The sequence below is a fragment of the Anser brachyrhynchus genome (assembly GCF_964034855.1).
Source record: "Anser brachyrhynchus genome assembly, chromosome: 6".
In the NCBI taxonomy this organism is placed as follows: domain Eukaryota; kingdom Metazoa; phylum Chordata; class Aves; order Anseriformes; family Anatidae; genus Anser; species Anser brachyrhynchus.
In genome coordinates, this window is record NC_137700.1 from 28,822,869 (window position 1) to 28,837,102 (window position 14,234).

Genomic DNA, 14,234 nt, shown 5'->3' on the forward strand with positions numbered 1-14,234 from the left:
TATGTCAATAATCTCTTCATCTTTTAGGCTTGTCCTGCATTTTGCTGTTCACAAAAAACAACCAAACAATAAACCTCAAACTCCCCAGACCTCTCAGGTTTTGCAATACCAGTTTGTTCTATATAAGTCCATCTACTTTCCTTCCTATGTGCTGCTCTCTCTCACCCTGCCTTCATAACAACCAATTTCACATTCCTGGAAACTTCTTTGCAGCAAAATCCTTGGAGATGCTATTTTTGCCATACTTCCATTTTTGTACTTTCACATACCTAACTTTTCCAAGATATATTGAGTAGTTATCAAAGCACACAATTCCTTGAGATTTTCTGACAAGTAAGCTGGTAGGTATGAAAACTTAAGTGCCAAGCTGTTTGGGTTAATCCATCATTAGTTTAAAACCTTCAATAGAGTCAAAAGAATTAAAATATTGTTCTTTCTATTCATACTTAGCAAAACTATGTAATCTTCTTATAGTTATTTCTTCTTTTCAATGCAGGTGGAAGTGAAGCCATATGTGCTGGATGATCAGATGTGTGACGAATGCCAGGGCACTCGTTGTGGTGGAAAATTTGCTCCATTCTTTTGTGCCAACGTTACCTGTTTGCAGTATTACTGTGAATACTGCTGGGCAAGCATACACTCTCGTGCTGGGCGAGAGTTCCACAAACCACTGGTAAAGGAGGGAGGCGACCGACCCCGCCACGTCCCGTTCCGCTGGAGCTGAACCCCAGGCCTCCCCCAGCAACAAGTACTGGAGTAGATAAAATCGAGGGAAAAAGAGAGCGCTGCCTCAGGGCTTAGTGTTCTGGAAATCTGTGCATTCGTCCTCGACTTTAATGAAGATATGGGTCTTTTTAGTACTATTATTATTATTTACAGTCACATTACTGAACTCAGTGTCCAGTATAATACAGACCGGCAGAGTGTAACTGTACTGATTTTGCACTTTGATTCACACAAACATCTGCTTGGTACCTTAATTTCCTACACAAGACTTGTCACTAGTGACATTATGTAGACTGCCATTCTCATCAACCTTCACTGGTTGATGTGTATGTGATGAAGATTTTTTTTTATTATAATTATAATTATTTTTATTTTTAAACTGGAGCATGCACTTATTTTCAGAAATTTAGACTTGCCCCTAGCAGATGACTTACCAAAGGTAATATTCACAAGTAGGTGGCAGATGTAGCAAAAACTTAAACAGATATTCAGCAATCATTACTTTGGGTCATTTAGAGTAGTAATAACCCTTAAAGAAAATAAGCCTTTAGTTGCTCTCCATTTTTGACTTGTAAGGATGATACCTCATAAGCTGGATCAGACATTTTCTTTTGTTTTGCTGAGGGTTTTTTCTTTTTTTTTTTTTTTTTGGTTAGGTCTTTTAGTGTTATGTAAATGTATGCTGCAATAGCTTTTGCTGCTATTAAAATGGTATTACTAATACCATAATACTCTATTCAGGCTAGGGTATCAATTAAAAAATGAATATGTGATTAAAATAGTGATGGCTGCTGAAAGAAGATCAGTATAGCATACAGAAAAGCTTCCAAGGAAGGTCAATATTTTTTGACTGCATGTTTACTTAATCAGGTTGCTGCATGCAATAAATTTTATATATGTCTAATATAAAACCTGCCCACAATGCACAAATTATGAAGAATCTACGTAGGCTACAAGACATTCAGTAACAAAAAAAAAAATTGATTACTGACTGGAGGAAGGCATGCCTCAGTAAATGTAATGCTTCTGAAATTAGGATCAGCCCATTACAGAATGACCTATATTACAACAAATATAAAAACTAGCTGTAGGATGTTCTTAAAACAAATTTGTGGATGGTAGATGAAGTACTTTGCGGTGCTCTGTTATATATCGTGCAATTTATTTTATATAGTAAAGTGATTATGTCTAGTACTGTGATCAAACTTAACTGTTAAAGCCTCTGTATCCAACATTAACACACTTTTGACAGTTCATAACAGGTACATAAACAGAAATGAGCTCTTAGTTACAATCTCTCTCCTAATGCTTGCATCATTTACGTAGTTGCAGACCTTGTCCAGAAAACCAAAGAGCTCATACTAGCATACATACACTACCAATTAGATAGTCTGTCAAACTAATAAACTAGGCACATTTAAGAAAGTTAGGAAAAAAAAGTGGTGCTAAAGAAATGTCTGCATATAAAAGTATCATGAGATGTCTGCTCTGTGGATGTGGCGTTATCTCTCTAATCCCTGGATGTATCCTGTGAAGCTTGAATACAATTAAGACCTGCTAACACAGTGGACATTTTTTTAGCATGAACTATGGGGCTGCAGATAGCAATTAAATATAAACACACTTGGTATACTAATGATTGTGAGAATGTGTACACTATTTTTTTTTTTCCTCCTTTATTTTTGCAGTTCTGGGGACAATCTGACTGGATATGACACCGCATAGTAGATTTAAATGTTCTGGGTTTTGTTTGTTGTGATGTCCTTGTTTGTGTCTAATTTAGTAAGCTGTTTTTCCCAATGTTTAGTTGCAAGTATTGGCTTTGAAAGGAACTTTTCTGTTTTTGAAAAAAAAAAAAAAAAAAAAGAAAAAATAGTTTTTTACTGGTTTAAAAGGCTTATTATAATTATCCCTTTTGAGGTTACTTCTGGGCATTTTTGTGATATTGCTTTTCCCAGCCCAGGTGTCTTTTCTGTTTTTTTCATCTGTACAAGACATTTTGTTATGCACTACTTTTTGTATCTAGACAGTTTTCAACAGTCGGCTGATGATTTTTTTTAAAGAAAAAGGCATGCTTTCTGACTGACATGATCTTTTGCAATACCTCAATTTTGAAATATAGGAAAGAAAATGATATTTTCTAAGTAAGTTTATTCAGAAAAATATATATTAATTTAATTCTGCAAGAAAAATGATTTAACAGATGGGTAACTTTATTTTTTTCATGCTTATTTGAGTTTTTTTGAAAATGAAGAAGTTAGAGCTTTATAACTGTAATATTAAAGATCATAGCTAACCTACAGAAATCTACCTAATTATGTGAAAGAAGTAAACCTTTTTGAAGAAATACCCCTCTTTCATGTAGAAACATAACCCCCGATAGAGAGAGAAAGAGAGAGAGAGAGAGAGAGAGAGAGAGAAGAGAAGCTGGAAAATGTACAATATAGCCTAATGTTGGATTAAAACTAAAAATTATCATAAAGAACAGGTGTAAACAAACTCCATTTGGTGCTGAAAGTTGTGAATAGAAGGCGAAAAAATATTTTCCCTTAATTTGTATATTTATAATCAAGTGTGATTATGCACGACTGACCAGAATTGTGAGAGTTCTTCTGTTTGTATTTTTTTAAAGAGAACTTTTTTTAGTTTATTAAATTATAACATGCTCCCTTTTGTTTTGTAAATGAATGTGCCCCTGAGTTGTTAATATGTTATTATTAAAAGAGGGTCCTTCAAAAAAAGTTATTTTTTAAAATATGGAGTTCTGAACTGCAACTTGACTAAGAAGCCCCTGGGTACAACAGGTCCTATTGTGGCCTTTTCTGATGTGAGACTTGAACTAGTCGATTTTTTTGAAGGCTAACCTAACCTCGACTATTTGTTGTTATGTGCAATACTGTTTGTACTGTTTGTATAAAAAAAAAAAGAAAAATGAAAAGAAAAAAGGCATAAATCTTTATTGCAGATTTATTTTCATTGCAGACTTTAGACATTGTGATTCACTAAAATCATTTTTCTACTGTCAAATATGTACCTTTTCTTCATGCTGGTATTTTTTCAATAGTAATGTAGCCTTTGTACTGAGACAAATTTTCATTGTTATTTTTAGAAAGATTTTTTGCTAAGAAAAAAATTAAACATATTTACATATTTTTCATTTTTATTTCGTATTTTCTTTAAGGAGTGCTTTCTCAACCATTAATATAGTTGTTTCTGGGAGAGACTTTCATATCTGGTCAATGTCATTAATATTATTTTGTATTTTTACTTGGAATAAATTAATTTTATGATGCTAATTCTTTAAAAGTTTATTTTTTTCATTTTCAGTTATTTTTGAAGCTAAAATCTTTGTAATATTGTTACTAAAGTGTCTAGTTTTTTGAAATGCAAAGCTTTATGTATTAACTTGCTGATGTGGTTTACAATAGTGTGGCAATGATGAAAATGGTTGGTTATGTAAAGTGATTGGAAAATTGTAACAAAGAATTGGGCAATAAAATGACAGAATGAAGCAGAAAAAATGTGATATTTTGAAAAGCCTTTTCCTTTATCAAAATGATTTAGGGAGATAATAGGGATGTCACAGTACCAGTTCGTTGTCTAGATTTATACACCACCAGTGTTGATTAAATACTATTGCCGTTATAATGAACTAAACCTATTGAAACGATGGGTTTTTGACCCTGCCCATTCAGCATAATGCTCCATTACTTTTCTCATCATGAACTTTTATAAACTCTTTTCGATAGTCTTAGGATGAACCTCCTAAAATATATATTTATCACTGTATTTTTGCCACCCTGTTATTTATTTAAGTAAAAATGACCCTTTCCTGCACAACTTCCTTCTTGCATACATTTATCAGTGGCAGCATGGAGCAGACTGTAGGTACCCACATCATTTTCTAATGACGTTACCAGTGTTGGTAGCTGCCTAGTTAACGCAAAATAATGTACATCCATTTCCTGGTAGCAATGCAGTAACCCATATTGCTGCCATGTCTGAACAGATGTTCAGCTTCTTTGTCTTTCTCCGTTCTTCTCTGCCTCTCTTGTGTCTCTGTCCTTTTTTTTTTTTCTTTTGTATTGGCAATACCAAATGCCAGTATCAAAACACCTTTCACATCACCTCCATTTACATTACATTTGTTTTCCTGTGCAGCCAGGAGAAACCCCTTCCTGAAGCCAGTGACTCTCTGTTCTGGCACCAAAACCAATCCAGACTAAAACTGGTGTTGCGTAAACAGGGCATACAATGACTTTCTTTGGACAAAACAACTACTTCAACAAGTTATTGATGAACTTTTAGACTAACTTATACTAGAGTGTTAGAGGGGCTCATCCACAACTTGTGGAAAGGAATGTGTCCAGAGTTGGTCTATTGTGTATCCTCTGTGTGTTCAGTTCTGTAAGTAATGTATAGACTAGATCAAATAGTGAAGTAAAATTTAGACTCAAATTAGGTACTACTGGTTGGAATGTACACAAATTGCAAACAAAGGAGATTAAGGAATGAAGAGGGAATAAATAATTCCTGCTAAGTGGTACAAAGTTTATGCTTATATTTCTGCCTACATGCTTGTATTTTATAGCCTGCTAGCAAGGCATGGGCTAAAACAAATTGTATTGCAAATACGCAGTTAGCAAATAACTTTGCTGATTTCACTGTTAGAGTAGTTTAAAAAAAAAAAAAAGAAAGAAAAAAAGAAATGGCGCTTAACTGGGAAAAGCTCCCATGTTAATATTTCAGTATTGTGACATCTCTACTTGCAAGGTATGAGTGAACGATTAGTCACAGATAATTAGAAATGTCTCTTTTGTTTAATCTGGCTTGTATGTAGTTGCTTTTCTGCTAGTTTGTATGATGTCAGCTAAACCCTTTTTCTTTTCCTTTTTTTTTTAAACAGACAAACTTCTTAATCCCTGCTGCTATAGTGTTCTATCATACCACAGAGTATTTTATATTCATGTTAGTGTGACACTACTCTATACCCCAAATGGGTAGCTGGTCAGAAATCACATAGGTCACGTAATTTTGGTACACTTAAATATAAATGAGAAAGTTTAGCAGTAAGTAGAAAACCAGGGTGCTAATAAGAGGTCATTTTGGCTCTTTCTTTTTTTTCTTTTCTTTTTTTTTTTTTTCCTGGATGTAGTTCTGTTGGGGTATAAAGTATTAGATATTTGTACTTTTACTGTCAAAATAATGGACATAACTTTTAGCGCATTCACAGCTAAGATCTCTGTACTTGTTTTTCAACTAATTTTAAATGTACTGTATCTTTTATTACATGTTCTCTTAGATTGTTTTTGCTAGTAATTCTAACAAGGCTTCTTCCTTTTTGGCTTGGACTAATGCTTGTATGGAACTGCAGTACTGTGACTAAACATGGAGCTCAATGCTGCTATTGCTTACAACTGCTTAAACTTTGTAGTTTGGACTTTATTTTTTTCTGTAATAACTTATTAAATATAGTTGTATGAAGTACTGATACTTGTCATCCTTTGCACACGCTAAGGAAATCTTGGGATATGCATTATGGGAATGTAAACTAGCTAAAAAACGAAAGACAACAACAACAAAGAACACAAATCTTGTATCAGCAAATTGTTTATACTTATGATAAGGCTAAGTAAATACACACTTTCCTTGCATGCATGCAAACTATCTTTTCCAGTTATTTTAAAAGCACAGGGTCCACTCACCTTTTGTTCTAAAATGGAAAAGTCACCCTTAATAATTTATTAAGCTAATTATTTTATGCTAAGTCAAAGGTAAATACAACAATATATACTACGTAAATATTTCTGAGAATGTAGTTTTCCCCCACCAAATGCAGTATCAGGTGCCTTGAAAAAAGGAACATCTCAATTGCTTTCTCTGAATTTAATGATTGCTAGCTAACTTATACTGCACTTTTGAACTGGCAGTTTAACAATGGCTACAGGCAAGACATTGGACCAATCAGTTAAAAAAAAAAAAAAGAGAAAAGATCCACAACATCAGTTTCTAATGGTTTCTATTTTCAGAGCAGGAGACAATTAAAGCTCGGCAATATAGCTATTTGGAACACTACAGCAGAATTAACAAGTTTTCAAGGAAGCATTCTATGTCAGGGTAAGAGAATAGCATTAGAATTAGGCAAATTCTATGTCACCGCTTGTGTATCTACAAAAATGCAGCTCAACAACCCTGCTGGAACTATCAGCACTAGAGATTACAGGCTGACTCCAATACACGTGTTCTACTTAAATAGCACTTCCTAGGATTGCGCAGAAATTAAATGCCCCTTGGAACGTTTATGAAAAGCTGATGAGACTGTGTGCGCCAACCAGGTACTTATTGTGCATGCTCCCTTACAGCACAGAGCCTTGTGGCTCTGTGTTACGCTGTTTTATCCTGACATTACTATGTGCAGTAGCTTATACACATGAAAGCAGAAAGCTTGGATGCCAGAAAACAAACAGAATGCTTAGGCATTAACTACCCATTCCAAAAATCAGTAGTGAATAACTACAACACTCAGGAAAATGGTCTACTTCTCTTCCAGGAGAAGTAGTTTTACAAGGTAGCTACCTGTAATAGGAATTCTAGTAGCAAATAAATGTATGAAAGTTTGTAGATTTCTGGTTAGTCCAGAGTTAAATTTGAGAAAGGAGTTTTTATAAATACCTTCCAGTTAACACGTTATCCTGCTTGTTGCCTGTAACTGAACAGTGTTCCTAAGTAAGCTGTGCACTCCAAGTCCAACTGGACAAAATCAATCATGGAAAGAAGTGCAGCAGCCGCTCTGGAACTCATTCCCAATCCTTCACTACTGCATTCCTGATAGAGTAAGCCATGCCACTTGTAACGCACTGATAAAATTCTCCTTCTTCAGTTGATAGCAGCATTTGACACAGACTTTGCTCACATTAAAAACAGTTGCACTAATTTAAGTTAAATCAAGGCACTTAAAAAGTACAAAAGGCTGCATGACCCTTTCTACTTCTAGTTTGTATGTTTTGTTTTTGCTAGGCTTAAACTGAATTAAAATAACTACCTATGTGACTATTGAAGCTTGTGTATTAAAACTATTAACCTATGCTTCTAAACTAAACCAGCAAAACCTTTTTGTTCATGAGGCACCAAAACAATGTCACACCTCACAAAGGCCTGCAGAAAGGTGAAGTTTAGTTCTTAAAAGCCATAATCTGCTTTCTTCATGAGCTAAATGCAAAAGCTAAACGGCACAAGCACATAGCCAGACTTGTTGCAGTCTCTCCTAGGGATCACCATAGAACGAATTTTAAAACAAGTAACTGTATTTATCTTCTTGTTCTTAAAAGTGTTACTGATCACCTGCACAAAACCCTTATACCACACAATTCTATTACAAGCACAAGACAAACCTGAATGCACCAGATGCATATGCAAACTATGCCTGTTCAAATGAATTATTTCAACTTGCACTGAGGCTTTTTTTTTTTTTTTTTTTTTATCTCCCCAGTGGCAAGCAAGGCTTTGCAAAGTTTATCTTGGGATGATAAACCATACCTACAGCAATTTGAGAAGGAAGAAACATCATAAAAGCCTGGCTTATGAATAGATGAAAAGCAATGCTAACATTTCTGTGTTCCTTCTCAACAAGGTTTAACCTACAGAGTGCCACAGTAATATTGGGATGCTAGTAAGATGATGTTGCACCATGTGGAGGAATATACCTAAACATTTACAAGGGGAAAATTTGGTGTAGTTACAACTTACTCTGGAAGGCAACATAATTCTTACCAAAAAGAACTAAAATGGCGTATACTCTAGGTTAAGGTTTTTCATATGGTTTTGTTTGTGTTTTTGTTTTTTTCATGGTCACTACCCATTGTACACAGCTCAGAACTGAATAGTTTTTACTACTGACCATGTGCATTTGCATTTCTTCTGCTGCTGCTTGCAATGACAAAAGGAAAATATCAAACATGAATGGACACAGACAAAACCATTTTCCCCTTCAGAATTTGATGTGTATAGTACAAAACATAAATTCTGTCAGACAACGTGCAACCAACATGATGCCTATATAACAACCTCCTTATCTGCTGATCACATCAATATAAAACACTTGCTAAGCAAAGTGTTATACAACATCAAAGGCCAAACGCACATATAAAATTAAAGGATAGACTATTGTTCCCACTGATTCAAAGTCTTACAGACGTCGGTGGGATACCACCAGAAAATGTTTCATCTTTCTCCATTTCTCATCTGCTCCAGCTTTAGACAAAACATTACTATTACTCTGGTTACTTTCTTATGTTACAGTCTATCTAAACATGTTCTAGCTTAGGAAATGCCTAAACCATTGCCTTCTACCCACTGCTGAACTTATTCAATTGCACCTAATGACCTGCAAGTGCACATGAGCAAAGGGGGGGGTGAAGAGGAATGGGAAAAGGTTAAGTAATCAATTTTATCTCCATTTTAATCAACTTTCTATCTAGAAAAAGATCAGTCACTCTGGCAGAAATAAGTAGAAGTATTTGATACGTGTTATAAACAGAGACGGTATATCTCAGAAATGTTAGGCAGAAACCACAAGCAAGAGCTCCTCTCTCCCATGTGAGCATCTGAAGCTTTCAATTAGTTAGTCATTCCTGTGCTCTCACTCACTTTGCCCACAGCGCCTTGATTTGTTTTATACAAAGTGAAACAGCAGAAAGCAAGAGCCTTTCTCCAGCCTCAAACAGTGTAACGAGAGCTAACTCTACTGTCAAGCACATAAAACTCTGTGTGATAATTTACACTGAAAAGCAACTAAATTAGCCAGTGGTAAAGCACCTAATTTTCTACTGCTTGAGGTACTTTGGGTATCTCTACACCACGTTTACTGTACAGGTGCCTAACTCAGGGAACACAGATTATGCTCTGGCCAGCATGAACTAAACTGTTAGACACAGTGATGTTCAACTTCACCACACCTACGCAACTTCATGGATTCAGCCTTGTGACCTTCACCTTTTTTTCCTCTTCTCAGCTGAGCAGATTTGCTTACCTGCTGAAACTTTTGTATGATGGGCTTGTGTTCTTTCGTTCAAAGATGCTAAGTACAGATGCTTGACCACAGCAGAAATAAGATACTCCAATAAGCACTGAAAAAAGACCTGCCACACAGCTGAAAATGACAGTAAGGCCTCAAAGTGCTGAAGAAACTGCATATTACGAAGCAAAATATGAAACACATGATAATGCAAACCACACACACAACCTCAAAAAAGGGTCAAAAAAGCAAATCCAGAGCTAGAATGTTCTTGTGTTTTTGTGTTAAGAGAATTCAGAGGCAGAGAATTACCATTACTTTATGGTCACGTAATGAAAGCACTACCCCTACAGTACATAGGATATAAAAATAACAAACTGTAACAGTCTCTCTCTCCCTGACTATAACAAATTGAAAGTCCACAGTTGCAATTCTGGGACACATTTTCCCAATGATCAGCCAGCAACCTGAATTGGAATACTTAATTTGGAAGGGGCCTGCAAACATCATCAAATCCAGCTGCCTGACCACTTCAGAGCTAACAAAAAGTTAAAGCATTTTATTAAAGGCATTATCTGATAGTTTCTTGAACACTGACAGGAACTGTTGTGTGTTGACAGAAAAGTATTGTTCTGGAAAGATCTCTATAGTACTAGGAAAATTCAGTGCTAAAATTTCATCAGTAATGCTACTTCAATTACCACCCTGAAAAAAGTTTAATATCGACTATATTCCAAAATATAATAAAAAACCCACCTAGTCGTGAGTAGACATGACTTGCTGAGTCTGCAAATCTTTACACCATTGTATAATGCAGTAACTCTTTGTGTCTAGATCACTGTTGTGTAATGGCTGTCGACAGCTAATGCTCAGTGAAGCTGGGTATCAAGAGACAAAGAAAAGGGAAAGCAAATTAATAAGATATCTGGAATCTCTACATTTGTCAGAGTATTCACACAAGACATGAAAAAAATCTAAAACTCACATCCATCCTATGAGCCTGAGCTCCACTGTACAGAGTGTATACAACGCAGAGTAGATGTTGGGAGTAAGAGGAAAGGGGTAGGGTGTGGGGAAGGTGAGGATGAATCCCCTGGCATTTAGCCTTTTGTTACCTCAGTATTTAAGACATAAAAGAGGGCTGTTTATAGAAAACAATTCCATATGCCTTTGACACAGCAGCTGTAGCCCTAAACTGAAAATGCCTGCCACTGTTACAGTAGAACACAATTTCTGTTTTCTTAAGGAAAACCATTTCTGTCTTGTTCTTTACTTCTTGTTTTTGGATGACACGTGAGGTCAGACCGTGACACGGCCTTACCACTGAGGAGTGATGAAAAAATAGGATAACACTACCTGACTTTCTCCTTTTTGCTCTTTTAAATACCATTCAAACCCATGCTCTGCTAACCTAATTTGAGTAGAATTTAGAACTATATTTATAGCAGCTTTTCTGCTCTGGAAACTGCTTTCACTTGCAGGAATCATGTTCTCTAGTAATTAAGTTGTATATTATAAGCTGCAGTAACTGTCTCTGAGCAAAACAGTTTAAGGTAAGCCTGCCTGCTTTTGATCCCAATTTCCTAATAATTATGGATCAACATCTCCACTCGTGTTCCTGTCAAGTGTGATGAGTTCATGGGGATTGCTTGCGTCAGTTCTTTTCACAGGGGAATTAAGCTGCATTCATAATGCTGCAGAAGCTAATGCAGAGTCAGCAAGTGGCAGTGCCTTTCTATCACAGAGTCCTCTTAAATCATGCTCGGAAGGAGGGGTGTAACAGAAATAGCATTAGCCAGAAGTGAACACTACATATCAAATACTTAGACTGAATCTTTGCCTAATTTTGGAGCCAATCCCAACAGCATTGTCAGATTAGAAAATCTGGAGGGTTTTGCCCCCCTTTTGGTGCTCCTTGCAGAAACAGGGCCGTAAGAACACCCATCCTGTTGGCCCCAGGAAAAACAGTCAGTATGCTGAAGAGTCAGCCATGATTTGCATGTCCTGAAGTTTGTCCTCAGCTTCCCAAAGCTCAGGCTGCACAGCTGAGCCAGAGCCCATGTGACAGTGAGTCTGCCCAGCTCCTGCTAAAATGAGGTCTCCCTGGCTATCTCCAGCACACATACTGTTCTTGCAGACTGAGCCTGTCATCACCAGCTGTACCACCTGCTTGGACTCCTGGGGCCCTTCTGCAACTCCTATTACTGAGCCATTTACTTGTTATAGCTTCATCCTGGCAATGGGACAAGGCAATCAGTGAAGACGCTACTTCTCTCTGCATCTGAAGAACATGATCTCCTCTCTGAGGCATCAGAAGATGACTGGTATCACCTGTCAGTTCCACCTCTCCCCATGAGCACAGTCCCAGCCATGCTCTAGACCCTTTCACACCTCTCTTCAGAGCACCCTCACTCTTAAGTGGGAACAAAAGGCTTAACTGCAGGACTGCACAGCTGAGGAAAGGAGAGGGCCCTATCAGGCTGTGCTGTCTGATGCAACCCACAGAGTGATATGCTCCCATTTCATTACAGAAGCCATGAAAAACAAAAAACTGTCATAAACTGCACCCCCCTCCTTGCTTCTTTGCTTGGAGATACTTGGGCTGCACCTGGAAACAGCTGTGGATTTTGTGACAGAGAAGGCACTAGCTGTGGTGCTGCCCAACCACGTGTGGCTTTTCCCACTTTCTGGAGGAAGGTCTGAAAATGTGTCCTAGAGCTAGGAAAAAATGACAAAGTTGGCTAGGATGTAGCGGGCAGGGTGGTGCCTGAGGCTATGAGGTGCTTATCTAGCCAGGCCACCTCTGATCTGAAGTTGTCTTCTGCAGTTACAGACAACTGAAAGGCCCAGGCAGTTCTGCAGGTGCATAGGAGCTGCCTATACTGATCAACAAATGACCCCTTTAATTCCATGCCCCATCTTAGAGATTTACCAGTCTCAAACGCTTAAGCAGAGGCAAATTAAATCTTATTTTGTTAACTGTGGAACAACTTGCCCCATAGAAGGATTAGGCTGGAATACATCAGAAGTCCCAGGAGACAAGAAAGGGTTTGATGCAATTTATTTCTTTCCAAATGTGTAAGTAGCACCATATATGGTCCATGGCTTGGAAAACAACACTGAAGAAGATAGTTGCAAAAAGCAGGCTTGTATCCCCAAAACTCAATGGTATAGACAAAACAAGTTTTCAAAACAGGAAAGAGTTAAATATATATATTTAATGAAATTGCACCTATGTTTACCTGATACACCTGGCTAGTAAACACAGAAAGCACAGCCTCCCAGGAAAAGCAAGTTTATTGTGACTTGTGCCATTATCCCATTGTGACCTAGGCCAGGCTGGACAGTCTGTTCTTCAAGGACGGATGTGGTTTAAATGCAAGGGAACAGCCCGCACTCTAATGCAGTACTTTCTCCCTATTATAGGTTGATTCTTCATCAACCAAGGACAAGATGGCAGATGGCCTGTAGATGTTTCCTAGCACAAGTGAGTAAAAAAAAAAAAATCATCCGATGCATCTCTGCCCAGATGAAGGCAGAAACTCCCTTACTCATCTATGTTAGTGCGCAGTACAGTGAAGAATCCTTGATTTATTTATTTTAATTCAGGACAAGGAACAGCAAGATGTGAATTTTAATAAATTTCCCCTGTCTACAAATGTCCCATACAGTCCTTCATCTCCCTGGAGAGATAAGCTGCTACACCTTCTCCTTTGCAGCCTAAACCACTATTTATCTCATGTTTATAATGAAGCCAGCGTAGCTCCATGTGCTTTACTAGTTCCTAGGAGACTACGCATCTCTTTCCCAATCCATGTGCAAAAGCAATTCCATCTATAATCATAGACTGGTTTGGGTTGGGAGGACCCTTAAACTTCTAATATATCTCTTGGTTCTTGTTCTGTACTGCCCAATTTAGCCTATGTCAACTTCCGAACTTTGTGGAATAAGCACCCAATTTTATAAAAGCTTGTTTAAATTTGTTATCAATTAGCGATGTTGCACTGTCTTTCAGCTTTAGCAACGTATATTGCTTAGCCTCTCAAAGGTACCTCTAGGGTGTTTATCCCCACCAAATTATCTGTGCAATGCATAAGTGATAAGATCCTCACAGGACGGTAGCTAAAGCAGATTTGCTGCCTGTGCTGACAGAGCAAAGCAGGCTAACACCTTTCTACCACGAGAGAGTAAAGCAGAAATGCTGTTAAATTTGGAGGAAGACTTCTGGGAGCCAAGCTCTGAACAGCTATAGGAGCCAGAAATCCCCCAAGTCAGCAATGTACTTAAAAACAAGCCTGCCTGACTGGAATTACTTATGTGCTTATGTGTTTAAAATTATATACGCACTGAAGTCATTGCCAAATTGGGCCTGCTGGCTAGATCTGACATAGATAAGCCAAAATATTCCCTAACCCAGTATGTACCAATATTTCGGCTGTAGAACCTGTACAAAGATCTGTACCATTAATATGTAACTGAAGCCTTGACTTAAAGG

At 37.3% G+C, this 14,234-nt stretch overlaps 1 protein-coding gene and 1 long non-coding RNA gene across 19 annotated transcripts in view; one reads left to right on the forward strand and one right to left on the reverse strand.

The window, feature by feature from the left end:
• The window catches only part of CPEB3 (cytoplasmic polyadenylation element binding protein 3), a 93,919-nt gene extending 87,708 nt beyond the window's left edge, over positions 1-6,211 (forward strand). For all 15 annotated transcript variants that reach the window (XM_080596487.1, XM_080596488.1, XM_080596480.1 and 12 more), the window contains one exon: positions 497-6,211. In XM_080596487.1, the coding sequence (XP_080452613.1) occupies positions 497-724 (228 nt within the window). In that variant the 3' untranslated portion in view covers positions 725-6,211. The remainder of the gene's footprint in view (positions 1-496) is intronic.
• The window catches only part of LOC308196837, a 47,074-nt gene that overhangs the window by 28,247 nt on the left and 4,593 nt on the right, over positions 1-14,234 (reverse strand). The gene's annotated exons all lie outside the window — the stretch shown is intronic.